This window comes from Lonchura striata, chromosome 1 (genome assembly GCF_046129695.1).
Source record: "Lonchura striata isolate bLonStr1 chromosome 1, bLonStr1.mat, whole genome shotgun sequence".
In the NCBI taxonomy this organism is placed as follows: Eukaryota; Metazoa; Chordata; class Aves; order Passeriformes; family Estrildidae; genus Lonchura; species Lonchura striata.
In genome coordinates this window covers 112883702-112904378 of record NC_134603.1, presented here as the reverse complement: position 1 = coordinate 112904378, position 20677 = coordinate 112883702, and the positions used below count along the sequence as shown (strand labels likewise).

At 42.5% G+C, this 20677-nt stretch overlaps 1 protein-coding gene across 1 annotated transcript in view; it reads right to left on the bottom strand.

Annotated features, from left to right (window-relative positions):
• The window catches only part of TMC2 (transmembrane channel like 2), a 30778-nt gene that overhangs the window by 8771 nt on the left and 1330 nt on the right, over positions 1–20677 (bottom strand). Inside the window, exons 3-16 of the mRNA XM_031503722.2 lie at positions 19314–19665; positions 18419–18571; positions 16104–16194; positions 15081–15162; positions 14694–14800; positions 12806–12904; positions 9434–9576; positions 7876–8023; positions 7279–7467; positions 5615–5794; positions 4642–4794; positions 3154–3282; positions 955–1022; positions 256–495 (exon numbers count right to left, since the gene is read on the bottom strand). Of these exons, the coding sequence (XP_031359582.2) occupies positions 256–495; positions 955–1022; positions 3154–3282; positions 4642–4794; positions 5615–5794; positions 7279–7467; positions 7876–8023; positions 9434–9576; positions 12806–12904; positions 14694–14800; positions 15081–15162; positions 16104–16194; positions 18419–18571; positions 19314–19665 (2134 nt within the window). The remainder of the gene's footprint in view (positions 1–255; positions 496–954; positions 1023–3153; positions 3283–4641; positions 4795–5614; positions 5795–7278; positions 7468–7875; positions 8024–9433; positions 9577–12805; positions 12905–14693; positions 14801–15080; positions 15163–16103; positions 16195–18418; positions 18572–19313; positions 19666–20677) is intronic.

Sequence of the window (20677 nt, the reverse complement as noted above, 5' to 3'; positions counted from 1 at the left end):
ACACTGGGAATCATGTAGCAGAGAAGAGCAGCAGACAGGAGCAGTTTCAGTGCTCCCAGCTGACTGTTTACACTCCATAGCTGGACATGACCCTTTGCCTCACATTGCTAAGGATTTAAACACTTCACCATCTCTGCTGGAGTCCAGTCCTTCTAACTTCATGAAAATATGAAAATTTTGTTCTCAAAACTAAATGAAAATTTTGTTCTTGTGTACCAGAGAGCAAAAATATCCTTTTTGGTGTTTTGATAGTACCTGAAAGGTCCACAGTCAAAGGAGGGAGGCAGTGACATGATGGTGTAAGCCACAGGCAGGAGGCTGAGGAAGAGGATCAGCAGCAGCAATCCCATGTAAAAATTGTTAGACTTGGATGCTTTGAAGACTCTTGCATGAGGGACATTGCTACTCATAACAGCCCAGCACTGAAAATACATGGAGGTTAATAAGCGCAGCACGTTTATACCCACGAGCCCTGGTGCGTAAAAGGATCCCATCCTGAAAAGGAAAAGATAAGGACAGGAGGTGTTTTTTTGACAGACTGGAAGGTTTACTCTTTTCAAGAACAGAAAAGGAGGTGTTTGTGTGTGACAGTTGTGTTCACAAACGATGGCTGAGCGGGCTGATAGGTGCTACCCATGTGCTCCCACAAGAGAAGTCATCTGCACGCACAGGTTATGGTATGGTCTCCCTCTCTGAGGACCAGCAAGGCCTCAGACTGCTCAGGGGTTGCAAAAAAAATTTTTCAGTTTGTGACAAAAATTTCTTGGAGATGCCTCGGGAAATGTTAGGTGAATGTAACCAGAGGAGAGAGACACTTTTATAGTTAAGCACAGAAAGCCAATCAGTCAGAAAAAACAGAACCTAGAGGCTTATCTAGTTGGCTTGGAAGCTTTCTAACTCCGCTAACAGGTTTTCTAAATAATGTGAAAAATCATAAAAAAGGAAATATCTTACCAAATCATTCCCTGGTTGAAAACCAAACCCAAAACGTTGCCACTAATGTCAAATTCTGCATAGGACGGCTGTATGGGGAAAGAAAGGAAAGTGTGCTGTTGCTAGAGGTACGTGCTATTGTTTTCTGCTGGGTGCATGATGCTTATTTAGAGCTGGCAAGCAGAGGTTCCTGGGAGGGCTCCTGCTGCGTGCACACTGCTTGAATGAGCAGCAGCAGTGTGGGGAAAGCAGAACTGGAGCTGCTTCTCTCTTGGCTTCCTGAAAACTGGCAAGATACATGGAGGTGCTTAGAGCTGCTCTGTGTTTCTCTCTCCCTGCTTATTGCCACCAGCTGTGAGCATGGCACAGGACCACGTTTAAACTCCAGCTGGTGCCTGGCTATGGACTTACAGTTCAACCCTGGTAAAATATTGAATCTTGAAGCAGGGATAATTATGAGCTGGAAGGCAAATGCTATGCTGGATTATTTCTGTGTCCCTGGGTCCAAGCTGCTGAAGAACAGAAACACAGGGCAAAGGGAGAGAAATATGAGGGAATATATGACCTGATGGGTATTAGGTAGCATTTTACTCTGTGCTAGCTGACGTATTGCTCCATATAAAACAGTATTTTAGCTATCTGATGTGGGTGCTGATGGTGGCAGGTCCAGAACAGGCTGACCTGATCTACTGGCAGTATTTGTTGCATTATAAATTTTTATTTTGTTAGATTTGCCTATGATGAAGCTATTTCTTCTATATATATCTACTTTTGTGTGCACAAAATGTAGGTAATTTTTGGCAGATGAAACTTTGTGTAAAGATTTTCATGTTATGTTTTCTTGAAAAAAAGTACTTTTTTAAAATTACAATACAAAAAACAGCATTCTAAGAAATGGTAAGTGATGTTCTTATAATTTTGGAATATCCTATGTGGTATGTCAGTTTTTTATGCCATTTGCATTTACTTAATACTGTCAGCAATTCATAAAGTTGAAGATGTTTGTGCTTTATGATGAAAATTCAAGGGAAGTGTAGTCAGATTTTTGCTTCGCTAACTGCTCACAACTCTGGGAAGGGATGGCTGTAAGCACTGTTTTCTTTGGGTTTTTTTTGATTCTGGTCCATTTTTGTTTGAAATCTTTAGCTAGAAGTTAATATTGGCTTCTTCTTCACATGAAAATAAAGACACCTTTCAGTATCTGCTATCCTCTGCCTTGAGTATTCCTATGTGAGAAGGCTGGGTTAAACAAGAAGCTTACTCATTATCTGCATTAGAAAAACACACATATAAAATTGTGCTGGTGTCCCTGGCTAGGGTGAGCTAGTTGGCCATCAGCAAACCATCTTTGCACAGGCAATGGACGTAATTTCATGCTGCTTGGCTGCTGGGGGGACCTTTCTAGGCCACCCTGGGAAATGTCCTCTGCCTCCCTCAGAAGAAACACAAAGAGCTCCACGAGCAGCAAAATGCCTGTTGTGCCCTGCCTCCTCTTCCTTGACCAAAGCCCTCCTTTTTTGCTCTTCTCCAAACCACTCCTGGGAACCCTCCCAATACGACAGCTAGGCAGTGGATGCACTGATCTGCTTGTAACCTTGCAAGGTATTTTCTTCTCTGTCTGAATCCATCTGGTTTTGTTTCCTCCCATGTGAATCAATGGACTTCCCTCCACCCCTCCATTATTTTAATTGGTGTTTTGTGCAGTCCCAGTACTGACTGCTTTGGTAATGCAGCCTTTATAAATACCAGAGTCCAGAGTCGTGTGTTACACATTGCCTTCCCCCCTGTGAGAGGGGAAGGCAATGCTCCTTGTTCCATTGCAGCAGAAGAAACACCAGCTTCCAGGAGCAACCAGGAGACACTGCTGTGAGAAAAGCAGATTCCTGCCTGCAGGGTAGGCAATGAACAGGAAGGTCTGGGGCTTTGAAAAGGGATCTAGAAGAGCCCAAGGGTTTGGAGTTGTAACAACTGAATGAACACCGGATTATTTCTTTTTTAAGTCAGCTTCATGTTTTAAACTTCTGAGATGGGGAGGAGAACTGCTTTTTTGTAGAGTTCTTACTGGGATGGAGCTGATTGACCCCAAAAAATTATGCAGACTGGATACCAATTATCCAGCAAGACCAGACAGCCACTGGAAGCATTCAAAACAAATTCATTTGTAGTGTTTGACCAAATGGCCCTAAATTACTTTTATCTTCTTGGCTATAAGATACTTACAAATCCAGCCTCTAGGTCCCAGCACCAACAGTAATTCACAAATCTGACAAAGCAAGCTCGGATGAAATCTCCCACCAGAATGGTTATGTAGGTCACCAGGATATCGGACACAGTGAGCCTCACAAACTCCTGCAATTTAAAAGAAGGAAAAAACCCATTTAACTCATATAATTTCAGTAACACATTCAGGACAATATTTTTTATTAAGCTATTTGTCTTTATATGACAGTAATCTTCAGAAAAGCATGCCATAGGCAAACTCCATGCCTGTCTTCAAGCACTGTGCAGTGCCTAATCTTCACCTTTGTGCTCAGGAGCTACGAGCTCTGTTATAGCTGTTAGACCTGATAGCTGCTGCTGGCATTATTGACTGCACTGCATGCTGAGGCAGCACAGACAGTGGGAGCAGAATGCTAATGCTGCAGTGGTGCTGGTGTAAAATAAACACAAGCCCTCAGTAGTTTTGATTGTACAGAGCTCTGGTGTGGCTCAGCCACGTAACTTTTATGTGGACTCCTAAGAAAATTGTTCAGTTGTAAACAAGAGCTGTGCAGAAGTGTAGAGAAAGGAGATGTGCAAGACAAGGAAGATAAAATTACAGGCAGAAGGAAGACTCATAGGGTGGAAATAACTGGTGGCCCAAGGATTCAAAAGGAAAGACAGTCTCAAGAAAAGTTTTTAAAGTATGAGCGGGGAAAAACAAAGATCTGCTGAATGACAGCTCAGGTGCACCAAGGATCAGCTCCTTCTGAGGGGTGACAGTGTCTGGTCTTTTCCCACATGACTGCGTACCACTTGGCTTTTGAAGATGCCTTGAGTGTGCACAGGAATGCATAGCCTTGTAGTTTGGTAAGCCCTAACTCTCTCTGTCAGCCAGTAAACCACAGCTTTTACTTTTTAAGTTGTGCATAGTCTGGCTGCAGATCTTTTTGGTGCAAGGTAAATGTTGCAGGGTGAATTTGTGTGGTGAAACTCTGAGGACTTGAAGGCAACCCTGCCTGCCTTTCAAGGGGGTTACTTTTGCCTGATTTCTGCTTTAATCCCATGGCCTCATGCTGTATTATGGATTGGGACACGTCAGGAGTTCCCCAGAGGTGTGTCCTCTGGTTGGGTTTTACGCCTGCACCAAAGCCTCTCTGGAACAAGTGCAACACTAAATGGAGAAGAGAGGTTTGCTTCAAAGGCACAGTCATGATCTGAACAAGAACATGGTGCACTCATGGCTGCAGACTGCCTGGCCTTTTGTGCTCTTCACAGCCAGTGCCTCAGAGCTGTGCATGCCCTGGTTCCAGCTGAGGATTTCACCACCGTGACCTGAGAACCATGGCCAAGGGCTTGTATTGCCTTGGTGATGCTGTATGAGAGTGGGGGAAAGAGCTGCTGTTTGTGAGGAAAACTTCAAGCCTGGATGTTTTCCCATCAATGGGAAAAATAAAAGTGGATCATCCCAAATAAACACAGAGACTTGCTACATAATGGATTTCTTACAATGCCGACAGTTGTCTCCCAGCAGGGTCCCCTGGGCACATCTGCAGGGTCAAGGGGAGGTGGGGTGACAGAGCTGTCATTCCCTGCAGATGAGTTGTGGTGACCAAGCAGTGTCCAGTGCGTGATGTTTTTTACCACATCCTCTTCCGCCAGCTGCAATGAACAGACACCCCCACACCCCCCCACCAAGACAAAACTATCAGAAAATAGAAAACATGGAGGTGTTTGAAGAAATCCAAGGCACTGAGTTCCTCCCTCCTCCTTAGCAGTTACCACCCCTTGTATAAACATCTTTTCACAATGGAGTTACAGTGCTGGCAATAGCACAGAAAATCCTCTTTTGCCTGGAGCAGGGGAGCAGCAGCTGAGAGTGGGTCAAGGCTCCATAAGTTTTTGGGGAACAAGTAATATGTACCCTGCACATAGAGGAGTCAGACTTCCTTCAAGACTCCTGCATGCAGATGTAGCCTTTGCTTAGTCCTCTTCCTTTGCATGATTCATAATTTTTCAGGGCAGAGCAAACCACCCTGGTTCTTCTAATTCTCCTCAGTTTAAAACAGAGTAATTTTTTCTGTGGATAAGTTAGACGTTTATCCTTTTCTGCAGTTATCTAGCCACAACATACTACTAGGATAATGTTAAAGAGGGGAGGCAGGGGAAGAGGATTATAAACTCTGTCCTCAGGGTCTGCAGTAATAGAAATAGCAAACAGTGTCAGAGGGAGAAAAAAAAAAAATACCCTAACATGCTGTGATTATAAGAAGATAATAACTACAGTCTTTTCAGGGCGGTAAAGAGAAGCCAGAGACTCTGCTTGGTGAGTCTCCCTGGGGCACTGCTCAAGAGGATTAGGGACAGAGCAAGCACCTGCTGCAAAAGGGGTGATTGTCCCTGCTGGCTGTGGGGACAGAGTATGTTCACCCTCAGCTCTGGGAAATGCTATTTGACCATGGCTTTTTGGCTCAGCTCTTACTTTTTCGTTGACATCATCCATCAAGGCCAACAAAAATGTGTAGAGGTTCCCCAGGAAGAGTGCAAAGATCCGCCCCAGCTGCCATTTCAGCCCAATGCGGGGATGGTAATTTTCTAGTGCAGCGATGGTTTCAAACAGTGGAGGGCAAAACATGCCCAGCAAGGACATCACAATTTCAACCTGCCACATGAGGAAAATGAGATAACTGCTAATAGTAACAACAGTGACTATCTTACTTGGAGCAGAGTGGTAGCTGCTGGCAACTGGTTGTATATTTCTGAAGGATTTATAAAGGGGAAGGAGTCAAAGCAAACTCAGCTTCTGGCTTTGCTTAGCGTGCAGGCGGCACAGAGTCAGACTTTAGGCTCAGGTTGCACAACTTGCTCTTGCAGGAGCATTTTTGCTCTTATCTCAAAGGGATGAGCTCCAAAGAATTTGCTCCCAGTCAGTCCATACTCATGAATATTTAGGTTCTTCAAGTACCTTGCAGTATTGCTTGCATCAGCTCCAAGGTTCTTATTTTGGTTTCAGAGGAAGCGCAAGATTTGGCTTGTGTGCCTAAAGATAATTAGTCAATGCTAATGTTTATTTTCCACGTTCAGCACCTTTGCTTTTGCAGAAGGCATTTACAGACTTGAACGGAAGCATGCCAAGATCTCAGTTTTGCAGCTCAAGAAAGTGGTCCCAGTGGTATCTTTGTTTCTTTTTATCATGCCAGATAATAAGTTGTACTGTGGTCAATGAGGTCATTGGCCAATCAAGGTTAGCTCAGGTGTGACTTACAGGCTTTAAATATTTTTATAGCCCTACAGGCCCATGACCTATATCTATATAGGTTCAGGCAGTCTCTGACTCCTCTTTCTGCTTTTTTTTCCAGAAGAAGTAACAGTACCCAGCACTGTGTTTATTCAGATCTCACTTTATCACCAGGAAAGGGTCAGACATTAAACCTTTTTTGTAAGATTTTTTTTCTTTGGGAAAAATCTATAGTGATAAATCAAAGCATTTTATAAGCAAGTGCTGTTTTTCTAAAGTTTTTTGAAGGAATTTCAAAAATGCATGGCTTTGAATTTAATTTGGCTTTAATATATAAATACATAATAATGTAACAGACATTGAAATTAAACCTTTCCATAGGTTGAAATATTTTTTGCTCTATGTGAAGAGCTTAAAGATTTGAACTTCTCATTCCAAAATCAGACAAAGGAAAACTTTGACAATTGACTCTTTTTTTTGCAGGTTCTAAAACTTTATTCCCATTATTCAAGGTGGACAACAAAGATTTGATTTTAGAGTTAAGTCTGATTATGGACATTTCTAGACTCAGGGAGTTTTCTAGTACAACAGAGTTTGTAAGCATTATTATGCAACTTGATTCTTAAGATGATGATTGGTGTTTGGAAGTGCTGAAAAGCCATTGACTTTTCTAGTGATTTATTATAAGAGTATTTTCCTTTCTCTGCAGGAGTTGTTAATTTGCCCTGGGAAATTTCAGTGAGATCAATGTGCATTGCAGCTACAACAAGTGCAAAGGTACTGAAGGGGAATCCTGTGTCATGATAGGGAATCTCCCTGCCTTGGATGCTATCCTCAACCTCGTAATTAATTTGCTGATGTCCACAGCAAATTACCCTAGCAGAAAACTGGAAGCAAAGTTTCCTTACCTCATTTCTTTCATACCACCCAACATTTTGCATTTTGGAAAATGTCTGGGAGCGTTTGACCACAAAATAAATGAGGTAGCCACTCCCACACAAGCAGCATATGATGAGGACATTGGCCAAAACCCGCAGGAACCTCCTCAGGTGGATATTCTCATCCTTGTTGCTTTCTTGCTCATCTACAATAGACTCCTGAAAAAAACGGGAGGGGTGCTTAAGAAATTGGGGTGGATATCTTGCACTGCCAAGCATGAGGCAGCATCACTCTATGAAACGCAATCTTCTATTTTGGCTACATACTACTTGGTAGTTTTGGTTAAATTCAAACTAAGCTCCATAGAGGCATCCTGGTTTGACTGAAAGATATCAAATGGCAAAGAGCTTGAGATATCCCAGGGGAACTGCACTCTAAATTAATACAAATTCTTTTAAAGGCCAAAAAAAAGGAGTTATGGGAAGCATGTCACAGAAGCTGGAGCTAGCATGGATCAGAACCATGCAGTGTTCCTTTGGAGAGATGCTGAGTAGGTATCCAGATTTCTCTTTTAAGTATCTGCCACTGGTAGTCTCCAGGAGCAGGCAGAGGACAGTTAGCTTTACCTTGAAGCTGGTGGTGATGGATGCAAACTTGTTGTCTGCTGTCTCTGGGTTGCCAATGAGGTAGTCCCAGCTGGTGAACATTTTCCAGCTGAAAATGAAGTTGTCATCATCCCCATCTGCCGTGCTTTCGTTGGCATTGCGAGCCATCCTGCGTAAGGATGTGTGCAGTGACAAGGTCAGGCAGTGTCCCACAGAGCCAACACAGAGCCTTCAGCTTCAGAAGGCTTGGGTAAGATGGAGTGGGGCAACCATTCTTGGGGCTTGGGAATGATTAAAATGTGCCATTGGACTTTAGGTCTGAGGAGGACTGAACTGTCAACCATCAGGTCTACACAGGCTTTTTATTAAAAATAATGAGAAAATCTAGCATAGATGATTAATTAGATTAAGGATTGTTTTGTCCAGGTGGTGCCTGAAGAAAATATTTTTACAGTGCTTCTGAGTCCCAGGCTGCAGTATATGGTTATGGCTACTTTTAGTTAGTTAAATTTAGTCAAAACCCCCATGTCCCATCCAATACCCACTGCAGCACAAAGGTTTAGTGAAACTTCACTTGCTGTACAATGCTGGAGCCAAAGGGCTTGCAGGAAGTCATGCAGAGAGAGAGAAAGGATTATTCTTGTTAATCAGCGTAGGAGCAGATATGGCTTCTGCTGTTTCTTCTCTATTATTTGATCCCTGCAATCCTTCTGTAAGTCCCCCTAGAGTTCCTAGCACAAGTCCCTCAAGGAAGGCAAGACAACAGATGCTGCAATTTCATGGCAAATGTACAGCAAATCCCCATGTCCCACTCCAGCCAAAGGCTCAAGGAGCTCTTTCTGCTGAACAGCAATATGGCTTGTTTCAGGAAGTGATACAAATCCATGGGCTTATCCTTTCTTCCAAAGAAAGGAAGAACTTTTCATGGCATGTCCTTCAGGCAGAGATAGAGGGGCTTATTTTTTTATTTTTAACTTTGCAGAGACCATTACAGCACTGACAAGTGCTTTGTCTGCATCCTCAGTGCCCTGAAGATGCTGTGGGAGCCTCACTGAGGCTGGGGACAGTGCACAAGAGACACAGAAATTGTGGCCACTTTTAAACTCCACTGATTTGTTTAGGGACTCAACAAATACAGTCTGGTAGCACTTGGCTCTTGTCTGTAACACCTGCACTGTCTGTGGGACCCATGTAGTCTTCCAAGGATGTTTATTTTGCAATAAAAGCATGCAAAAGGAACCTTTGAAATTTACTGCAAGTAAAATCCTTCTTCATTTACAAAATCTACCTGTTTGGTGGCCCTGTAGTAATGCTGAGGAAGGGTTAAAGAAATCTGGAGTAAGGAAGTGTTCAGAATAGTGCACATGAGTACATAGAAGAGGCAGGGGAGCTCCCAGGTCCAGCGTGGTGGATGGGGAGGCCGAGTGCATGAAAACAGCAGGCACACACACCTCTTTCCCCATATTCCCCCAGCCATCCAGCCAAGGCTGGACCAGGTCTGGATGCCCAGGGAGGGGAACCCAGCCATGAGACACATCTGGGTGGATTTTGCAGAGGGCACTATGTCGGCTGCACTTACGATCTTATGACAACCATCAGGCTATAGCCAAAAACGCTGATCCCAACCATGAAATATGCCATTGGCAGCCTGTATTTCAACCAGCCAATTGTCCTCTGGTTGTTGTAGTAGCCATAAAAGAGCGCTGAGTATTTGATGTAGCCCTGGAGGTAAAGCAAAAGAAATCCTGTGTAAGCTGTGCAGCTTCTTCTCTGCAGGAAAAGGGTTTCTAGAGAAAACTGAAGATTTAAAACAAGGAAAATTAACTTGGAAAAGTTTTTAGGGTCTCATTCTTGTCTGTTTGCTGCCCTGGTACCTTTGAGAGCCATATTATTAAGAGTTTATTTTCCTAAGAGAGGTGAGATGAGGGAGACCATGTTAGAGGATAGTGGCTTAAAACTAACATCTGGTGTGGATTCATTGCTGTTTCATCCCTCCCAGAAAAACATCCTTATTGCTCTTTGTGGCTGTAGCCCACCTGCTTCTCTAAGCCAATAATCAAACACTCAGATCTTATATAAAAGCTGTAGCAAAGGGCCTTCCTACCATGATACGAAACTTTTCCTTTCAGGTAGGAGGCAGCTGATGCTCAGTGCCCTGCAGATTTAGCTCATTTTACTGGTTGCCACCTGCAGAGCAGATATAACTAAAGAGTGAAATCAAAGCATTACTTTCTTGTGGAAATCAGAGCTCAGACACAATATTAGCCATGTTGTCTCAAGCAGATCTATTTTTTGCTGTGCAATCTGTTAGGTATTCAACGAGCGTGCAGATCACCTAATTCACATTAGCAATCTCTCCCTGGTTTTCTGTCATATCTCATCCAAGTTGATGTGTATCATTGCACATTGTACTTCCCTATTTTTTGCCCCTTGTCTTCCAGCTTCTAAGTTAAGTGTACTTAATCAGTCTGGCCATGATAGTTGAGCAAGCTCCCCTCTGATCAAGCCTTTGAAAGGACATAACTTGAAGTTGTATCAGAGCGTGAGTAATGGATCTTGTCTGGAGACATTGAAGGGTTTACAAGTAAAGGGGCTTGTGGAGGCTGTCTAGCCAAGCCCCCTGCTCAAAGCAGAGCCAATTGCAAAAGGAAGTGTTGTGGGTCAGGGCTATGTGTCCAGCTGAGCTTTGACAATCCACAAGGACAGAGCTCCCACAACCTTTCTGGGCCTTTATTCCAGCGTTTGACTACTTGATCAATCAAACTGAGCTCCCCCAAAAACTCTTGACTTTTTATCCCTAACCTAATAAAAAAGCTTTGGTACCCCCAGGTACCATGGAAGCTGCATTTTTGCCCTGCACAAAGCGCTGTGCCACAAGTCCTGGACCACTGTGTGTGTGTGTTTCTGCCAGTGCAGCAAGCCCGTGGCTGGCACACCACAGCACGGCTGCCCGGGGCTCGTAGCCTGTTACACACAATGTCTGCTGAGGAGGGCTGGTGGAAGAAAGCCTTGTAAGATATAATGTCCCTGGAAGGCACTAGGGAAGTTTGCTTCTCAAGATGTAATTCCAAACCTTTGTCTTCTTGATTCATCAGATGCCAGGGACTGAAAAATGAGTTTCTCTGCTCACATCATCCAGTATGTTCTTTAAGCTCCATTTGTGAGACACGGTGCCTGGTGTCCAAGTGAGATTTATTCCTTTCTACTCCTCTAGAAATCCATGATTTGACCTCCTTCCTGCCAAAGCATACATTTCCCCAGCTCCTCTCTCCTGAAAGGTATTTTTCAGGGTAATGGTATTGACTCTTCATTTATGCCTAGTCTGATTTATATTTCTGCCCTGCACCTCTCCTGTGGAGCATGCTGGAATAAGCTTCTATTCATTTCCAAAGGGCAAACCTCTGCACAGAGCTTAATTTGACATCTCCTGGCTGCAGAGGGTGTTGGTGTACTGTGTTGCCCTGTAGTTGGAGATGTTTCTTGAGCTTAAATGATCGCTCCCTGATGTCAGATGGGAAGGGAGTGGGCACTGGTTGGGGACCTGTACAGCAGAGGGGTTCAGAGGACCAGCACCTCAGTGACAGCAGGAGACTGGCAGGTCATGGGAGTAAGCATTTCCTGGGAGCATACAGCCTCATCCAGAGACAAGTTTCCTTACTGATAGGTCTGTTACTTATGGTCTCCCAGAGAAAATCAGCAGCTGCATTTAATCAATCAACACTCCTTCAGAGTTTTTTGTTTGTTTGTTTTGAGGTTTTATTTTGCTTTTTATTCTTCTGGCTTAATGAGTTTAAATGCTACCTCTTGTATTTTTACAGTGCACTGCTTAAATGAGTTTTTTATTCCTTACACTGCTATTAAAAATGTCCCTAATTCACCTCTGAATTCTGGATTCTAGCAGTGAGGAAAAGTGCAGGAAGAGGAAGAGTTGAAAGGATCCTCAGCAGATTATGGGGGTAAATGAAGGTCTGGCCTTGGCAAGTTCCTCGACACTGCTATTAGAAGACTTATTAATAGATTAGTTTAAATTATCTGGTTTACAACAAAGTAGCTTTTTGGTTTTTTTGGTTGGTTGGTTGTTTTTTATTTGGTTGGTTGGTTTTTTCTTTTTTTTTTTTTTTTTTTTAAGCTAAGGAAATTGCAAAGGGGTTTATTACAGAAGGACTGTAGCCTGTGGTTCCATGCTTGTAGCATGTGGGCCAGTGCTGACAAGCACTGAAAAAATATTTCCAGAAGTAACTATTCTGAAAGTCAGATCCCAAGCCACTGGTTACATCCCAAAGTCTTCACCCCCTGCATATACCTTTTCTTGGGCTGTCACCTAAAAGCACTTAATCCCTTTGGCTTAAATTTTCAAAGTAACTGGGGTGGGAGGTGAATTGGTATTGCAGACAAGCACCCAGAGATGGCTGGAAACTTGGGATTTTCCTTTGGATGCAAGTCCTAAACTTTGGTTTGCGCTTCAGGCTTATGTAAATATTTCAGGGAAACAGGGAGGGCATGGACATGGGGAACAACCCTCTTCCCAATCACTTTTAGTAGTCTGGCAAGGTGCTTCCTGCTTGTGAAGGGGGTCTGCAGCTTGAAGTCTCTGTCTGGCTGCCTGTTTTGGAGCAGCTCCAGCCTCTCACCTGGGTGCTTGCTGCCTTTCCAGTTGGAAGCAAAATGGCTTTTGTGTCTACACACATGTGATGTGTGCCAGGCAGCACATTTCTATATGGAAGCGGTTCAAATCCATATGCAGGTGTCTGCACATGGACATCTGTTTTGGCCAGAAATCTCAGCATCCACAAATATTTTGTTGCAAGAAAAGGTTTTCCGGACTTCTTCTGGAAGAAACCATCTCCGCTGGTTTGTCTTGGAACAAAATCATCCTTTTAGCACCACTAACTTCTGAGAGGCTTTAGGAGGTATTCAAATGATCTGTTATGATTAACACTTGTGTACTTACCTCAAAATCCCAAAGAACTGAAAAATCCATAGCTGTTGCTTGTTCAGCCCGGGGTACAGTTTTCCTTGGCAAACTCCCATATGGCATTCCCATCAGGACCTGGAGAACATTAATAACAGTGACACATGTATGCTATAAAACACCAAAGAATTTTTAATAGTTTTTTTCCCTTAATGAGTCTGTTTTGGTTTACTTTTGGTTGGTTTTCCTTTTCTGTTGATTTTGATATATATTTTATTTATTAATGCTAGAGCAGCAGTTTTTAAAAACTGCTTAGCATTAATTTAATTTATAATTATTTAGTATTAATTATATCTATTAATATTTAGTCTTAAGTATATTTATTAATGTACAGTATTAAATTTATTGTTAATCCTTAGTATTAGTTTCACTCAAATAACCACAGGACTTCCCTTTCCCTAGACATATCCATTGCACAGGAGATATTTTTTGGAGAAACTGTATCCTCAATGAACACGCGCAGCTGAAATGTCCTTAGTTTAGCAAGGAGTTCTTTGCTTGAACTTCATGGATCTAATGCAGTAAAGAGATTAACTTCATCTATTTATGCAGACCTAGTCCTCTGAGACAAGTCAAGAGCACTGGGTCAAGCTTGCAATATAATTTGTATTTTTTAGTCCTGAATTGAAAGACATTCTCAAGGTGATGTAAAGGGCAATTAGGTTTGGGAAAAAAAAAATGTATGACAAAAGGATGCAAAGAATAGTTTTCATGGCACAGCCTGTCCTTATGGCACCATGCAAAGCAGGTCTTGCAGCAGTAGAAGTCCACACAGAGAATGCCAAGGGCTATGAAGAATTATTATATTTACAAGCTGGCTGCTGCCAATACCAAAATATCTCATTAGCATTCATAGCCTAGAAAGGTCCTAGTATATCGTCTATCACTTATTTTTTAGGGCTATCTAATTATACTCAAAATAATTTATGCTTAAATGTTTATTGCCCAGCTACTCTCCCTATCGTAACAGCTCAGTAGGCAGTGAGTAACAGTGTGCACACTTCAGAGAGGAGAGCTCCTGCCATATGCATAGTTCCTAACCAAACACATTTGTATTGTTCAGTGCTAATGGTTATGTCTCTTCGTCCTGGGGGGAAACTGAGCTTTCCCTTTCCATAGTGTGAGCAAGCACATTAAGGAGAACAAAAGCACGGTCCTCAGGAGACATTCTGCAGTGCATTTTTGCTCCATAAAATTCTGCATTGAACAGAACAGATGCCACTGTCTGTGGATTGCACAGCCTTTAAGTACTGCACTGAGTAATTTAGCCAGAGCTGTAATGGCTACATTAAAAAATTTTTCAATAAATGATCATATAAAGTTGGCTATGAGATCCTTTTCATTCTCCAAGAAGAGTGAGAAATAGAAAAAAAAAAATAAAACAATTGCTTGTGAATCATATGAATTGGAAGTACAAAAAAGGGTTATTTCCCAAGCAAGTGTTAGTTGGCAAAGTGCTGGGAAATTGTCCATTCCCCGAGAGGCTGTGCCCCCCAGAGGGCCCAAAATGGAGGGTACTTAATTATTTTCAGAGCACAATCCATTTCCTGTGGCTCGTGCAGACCAAATCTTGTGCCTAGGATTGGAATGTCATGTTCTTCGCTTTTGTCAAAATGTAAAACTAGCCTTGAATCAAATTGTTGAGCCCCTGTTTCAGATGCTGGATGGGCAGGATCTTTGATAGCATTTTATGTCTCCTGATATTAACCCGACTTCTGCTCCCGTGTCAGTAACTCTTTGTAAATAATTGTCCTCAGGCATTTCATTTTTCTAAAGTGATGCCTGTTATCGGGCATTTGTCCTGTCAATGTTATGTTTGTGTCAAGCAAAGGGCAAGATATTACTGAAAGGAGAATTAAGCACTTACCTCTGGAATTATAACCAGTCCAAATATTAACCCAAAGAGGACAAGATTTACTCCATACATCCACCGCAGAAATATAAAGTAGGAAGCAACAGAGGAGCCGAAGTGACCTTGAAACAGAAGACATTTTGTGGTTAGGAATTTAGGAGTGTTAAACTGTCTTCAGCAACCCTTTACCCTCAGGTGTCCCCAGCACATTTCCTGTGAGCCTCCCAACAGTCCCCACAAGTGCTGGAGAGAGCAACACCTGGAGAGGTGTGTGCTCCTTGCTTGGCACTGATGTCCCGAGTGAGTGGAGACTGTGGACCAGGAAGCTGGAACATTGTTTGTATGAAGACCAAGATATCTTAGAAAAAGTCCCACTGCCACCAGACAGCAACTTCAACTTACTCTCCACTTCCTTTATCTTCATCTCCCAGGGTATGCACTGAGTTTTAAAATTTTCAAAGTCTCTCTTAAATTTCACCCATTTCTGAAACAAGACAACAGTGTAGTGAGCAGAGAGGTGTGAATAGGGGTCTGGTCCAAAGCAGGGCTTTCTAATATCAGAGTTTGGTAGCATGGTTAGGTGTGGGTGTAAAGTCCATAGTAGGATCTCTAGTCTGGGTTTTACCTTTTGGACTACTTCAGAAGCTCCCTTCAACCAAAACACCCCCCCCCCCCACACACACACACACACACACTCCCATGTGTTCACATCTATGATTTGAGTTTTAAGAGTTTTAACCTTTCCAGGCTTTTGGAAAGCTGCAGCTGTGCTATGGGTTGATCAGATTATATAGAGGTGGGAAATTCAGACCTGCCTCTGGATTGAAAAAATTGGTTAAGGACAAACTCTATTTAAAGCAACATTTAGTTTGATGAAACACTGAGCTTGAATCTTTCCTCAGAAGGCCAGCAGCTAAACTCCCATTGATTTAATAATCTCAGGTCTGGCTCTGTTTTGCACTTCTCAATATAATCTCCATGACAACATACAACTTGGCTGCATACTTCAGTCTCAAAACACAGCCATCGTTCTCCCTCTTATCTCCTCATGACTGGAGAAGATGAAATTTTTCAGGACTAGGAGTAGGGCAAGAGTTTGTCAGGGCCTCTTTCCCCTTTAGGGATCTCTTTTCTCACGTAACAAGGTTTTGGAGATGGCAGCCAGAAAGCCATGGTTTTCTCTGCTCCTGTAAACTCTCCCTTGTTTCAGGAAGGGTCACAATGAGGTTCAGGTTGGGATGAATTTCCCCCTTTCTGCAGTAGTCATAGATTTGAAGCCAGCTAGTATTTTTTTCAATGTGAGCAGGAATTTTTATTCTGACTTCCTTGTGCCTCTTTCACCAAACAGAGGTCAAGAAACCTAAAAATGTGCTGAATACATAACTGAGTATCCAAGCCTTTCACTGACGTCACTGTAGCACTTACCTTCGCCATCATCATCTTATATGCATACAACTTTTTGCCCTTTCCTTTTCCCAGTGCTCCTTCAAACTTCTCTACAAAATCTTGTGCCTCCCTAATTGGGATATAAACAAGCAGGTTATTAAAACAGCAGAGGGGTCTTTAGCTTTTCACCCCTGCCTGCACCAGTGGGATAAGCAACCTTGCTCGTAGGAAGGTGGGCACTTGGTGTCTCTCCCCACCTGCTCTCTGCTGATCAGTTGCTGTGCCATGTAGAGCTCAGTCACCCACCCAGGATTAGCTCTTAGGTCCCCAGAGCACTCACATTCATATAGAAATGTTTTATATTAACTTTAAGTATTGTTACTGCCCCAGATCTTGCTCCACACTTCTCCCTGGATGCAAACTAAAAGCTTTGCCCATTTCTCTCATTGCAGAGCTCTCTCAGCTTGCATGCTTGTTATAATTTCTCTCTCCTGGTGCATTGGTCAAGGAGAAAATAACATTGCCTAGTGAAATAAACTCCAAGAGGATGCAGAGTTTCTTTTTATGAGCACCTCCCAGGATACATATCAGAGATGTGCAAACGGCCCAAGGGGATAATCTCAGTGCCAGAGGAATGAGTCTACACTAGTCAGGAGTAAAATCAAGCTGCAAAATGAAATTAGTTTTACACTAGGATATCTAAGGGAAATTCAGAGAAAATAGTCTAGGTAGATGCTGTTATGCTGAGTATGCTGAGCTTCTGAATAAAATTATATTGTATATTGGCATTGCCAATGAAAAGAGATTAAATTTCAGGAGCTGGGAGGTTTTATGTCATTCTAAGCCTGTGGGAAAGATGGACTTCCACTTGGTATAAATAGTTGCTAGGTCAGCCTGTAACCTTGGAAAAATCACCTGTGACTTCATTTGCAAGCCTAAAGTGAGATTTCTAAGTCTTGAACATATTGTTTCATTCTCTTTGTGTTTTATACCCCTCATCTGTGCAATGGGGGTAATAATTTCTTCTCTCAGGTTTATGTTCATGCAACCAAAAATATCTAATCAATGTAGAGCATGCTGAGAGTCTTTCTGGAGACCCCTGCATAAGCAGTGTCACAGTTTTGCTTAGGTTCATTAGTAGGTATTGATGATTGCTGTAGATCACAAATAAGATGAAAGTATAGAAGTACATTGTCAAAAATGATCCCAAATAGGAATTTTGTCAGTATCCTACACCACAGGGAAAAAAAATGCATCAGAAATAACTCCGCTTTGCTCATTTTGTTTAAATTTTCTTACAGAAGTTTGGAATTGTAGGGCCAAAAGAATTTATTTGTTATGAGCTCAGACTCATAGCACAGCTGTGAGGTGGACAAGTTACTTTAGCACAGTTTCCCTGTTATAGACCTACACCCAGATTTTCAGAAGTAATTGGCAGAGTTCACAATTCCTGATTTTATTGGAAGATGGAATGGGTCTTGGCCTTCAGGGCATAAAAGAGAGAAGCAAAGACACATGGTGACTGCCAGCTTTCATAGTACAGTCCCTGCAGTTCTGCACAACCTCTCAGCAAGCACGGAGCAGGACATCACCACTCGCTGTGGGGCTGTGTCATGGTTTAACATAGCTTGGTTTCTAATTAAAAAAAAATATATGTGTGCTTTGCAATGCTGTTTTGAAATCTCCCCTGGTAGAAAGGGGTTTCAGAGGTTCCTTAAGCAGTAGAGCTGGGAGCTGAATCATTGCCCTGACAGGGGAATGTTTTATTATGAGACATTCCCTGTCAGCTTATGGGTTTTGACTTCCCTGGTCTGCTCTGCCCCACTGTCCCTCATTGCCCAGCACTAAGTGGTCTCTGCTGCTGCCTGAGCTGTCCCCACTTTCATCAGGGGCTGTGTGACAGATTTATCTTTGCTCCATAAACTTCTGAAAATAATACAGCCTTTTTTCCAAGAAGTCCCATCTCAGGACTGTACACTACCACGGCACTGCGCTGCTCTGATTTCTGTCTGACAAAAGACATGAATAAGCAAGCCGGGGTATGGAGTTTGCTTTAACAAGTAGCCTGACTGTGGTGAGTCATTTGGTTTTAAATACGAGGGTAGAATGTCCTGGCCATGGGTATCAGTTGAACAGATTTGCACTTTGTCTGTTCTTTGGTTACAGAAGCTGAAAATCAGATTGCACATTTTAACTCTGATCATTTGAACCAGGTAGGCTGGCCAGGTTCTTCAGGTCACTTTTTCTGATACCATGGTATTACAGCAGCAGCAAATATGTCATTTCAAGGAAAGGCAAAGTGCATCTGACAAAAGTCAGACCTCAGGAGTAGGGGTTCCTATTTTGATGGGTACCTGAGCACCGAGAGCTTCTTCATCATCCTCCAGGGCTTGTTCCTCATGGTGGAAATCAGTTTTTTCTTTTGCTCCACCTGCTCCTTCAGCATCGCGAGCTCTTCCTCTGACAGTGACTCCTCATCAGATGAGTTGGAGGAAGCAGAAGAAGTACTGGAAGACACACAAAATAAAGGACACAGAAAAACTCACAGGGGTTAGAGGGAAGGCCTTGTTTGGGGTAGGCAGACTGCTGCTGGCCCTGGGGATTCCACTCCGATGTGGGCACAGTGCCTCAACATCCCCTGGCTCAGTGTGATGCCAGTTCCCTTTGCACTCAGAGCAGGGCTCTTTCCAGCCAGGATAACGAGGAGCCATTTGTGCCCTGCTACAATTCACTCAATGTCATGTTTTGGGCCACATTTTAGCTATAGAATATTGCCTACAGCTACCAAGGCTACAGCTGGCTCAGGAAAAATGGTTTTCATGCCTTCATAACAAAATGGGAGATATGAGGAGAAGCTGAAGGTTGGGACAAGCAAGATTTGGAAGAGGACGACACTTGAAAACACAAAGGATCCATTTTAACTGGAATGTTTCCATAGACCAGCAACAAAGAAAAAAGGTTGCAACACCCAAATTTCTCAAGGTACCTTCTTTAGGGGTGCTTTTCTACCCCTGGCTGTAGGTACTGAGTCCACTATACGCATAGACCTGATCCTGGTTGAAAAATGGTAATGACTTGGACACAGTTTTGTTTTGTGGCATTTTATGCTGTTTTCCACTGTTTCTCCTTAAGGAGAGTAGAAACTTATTTGCAGTCTGTTGGTTTTGCCATTGTGATCCATATGCCACCAGCATGTCAATATCACTGCCAAGCTGAACAAGGCACTGTAGTCAGGGATTGTTTAATTACCTGTTTTTCCTGCTTTTCTTCTGTTTATTCTCCCCCTCCTTTCCTCTCTTGGTTGTCTTCTTTTCTTTGTTTTCTGATTCTTTTTGATCTTTGTTGGGAGCTGTTTTGCCTCTGTCTTTCTGGTGGCTTCCTTCCTCTCTTGCCTTTTTTCCATCTCTGTTTTTCCTTTGGTAATTTGTTCTCCTAGAAGGTCTGTTTTGTTGGCTGCCATTGTCTTCCTCTTTGCTCTCATCTTCTTCTTTGTCTTCTTTTTCTTCTTTGTCTTTCTCTTTCTTTTTGCTTTGAAGTCTGCTTGCTCTGCCAGTTTCCCTGAGGGGTTGTTTGTTAGTTTTCTTGTCCTTTACTTCATCTTCTGCAAATAATAAAAAACAATTACATTTGGAAATCCATGCTGGCAGAATAAATATTCATCAGAAGAGCATGGGCAGCCAGGACATCTGAAGCAAACCCTGGCAAATTCAAAGAGCAGGTGCCTATTGATCTTGATGGGCTTTATGTTATGCCCTGTCCAAGAACCAGGTGGAACTCTTTGGTTGTGCAACTCCCATTTAAGACACTGTGATTTAGCACATCAGTGACTTATATGTGACCATAAGAGAATTGGAAATTAGTTACAAATGCAAAAGCCCATTCATCAGACAGCACAGATATCTCCCTGACCTGTAAACACACCAGAACAAAGGAAACAGAAATTGCAGTCTGTTGCACAATGTGTAGCTTGCTTGTTGATGTGATGTCCTTGAAAGATGTTTACTTTTCAAGGCTGGGAATGGAGTTCTTCTATTTATAGAGAGAAAAGGCACAGCGCAGGCAGTATCCAGTTTTCTTTCTCATAGTTTTCTTTTATATTGGATGGTCTCTATTCAGAGAAGAAAAAGACCAGATAGTCTCTGAGGCACATTTCATTCTTACTGGCATTGCAAACTAAAAACCTCCTCTTTCCAGAAGTCAGAAATGCTTCCAGCTTCAAGGATTGAAGTGGAGCATGATTTAATTGCAGAATTTTATGGAAAGGGGGAAAAAAATTTTCAACAGCCCCTGTCTCTCCATTTCTTTTATTACCAAGCTTATTAAAATGAATAGTAAGTGTTCCAGAGTATTCTGGCTTATTATTTTCCAAAAGTTCTGGCTGTTAAAAATAAAGAGTTGGAGATATTGTAATGGAAGTAGAAAATTATCATGGAGTGGAATCCAGAGTGTAAAATGAAGAGCCTGAAAGGTGAGAAAAGGTAGAGAAAAATAGAAGCAAAAAAGAATTTGAGTATTTGCATTTTTGGTTTGATGAAAATGTAGAAATTAATGACAAGCAAATAGTTTCTGGTTTTTAGTGGTAAAAAATTAGTAGGTAGTGGTTGTCACATTTG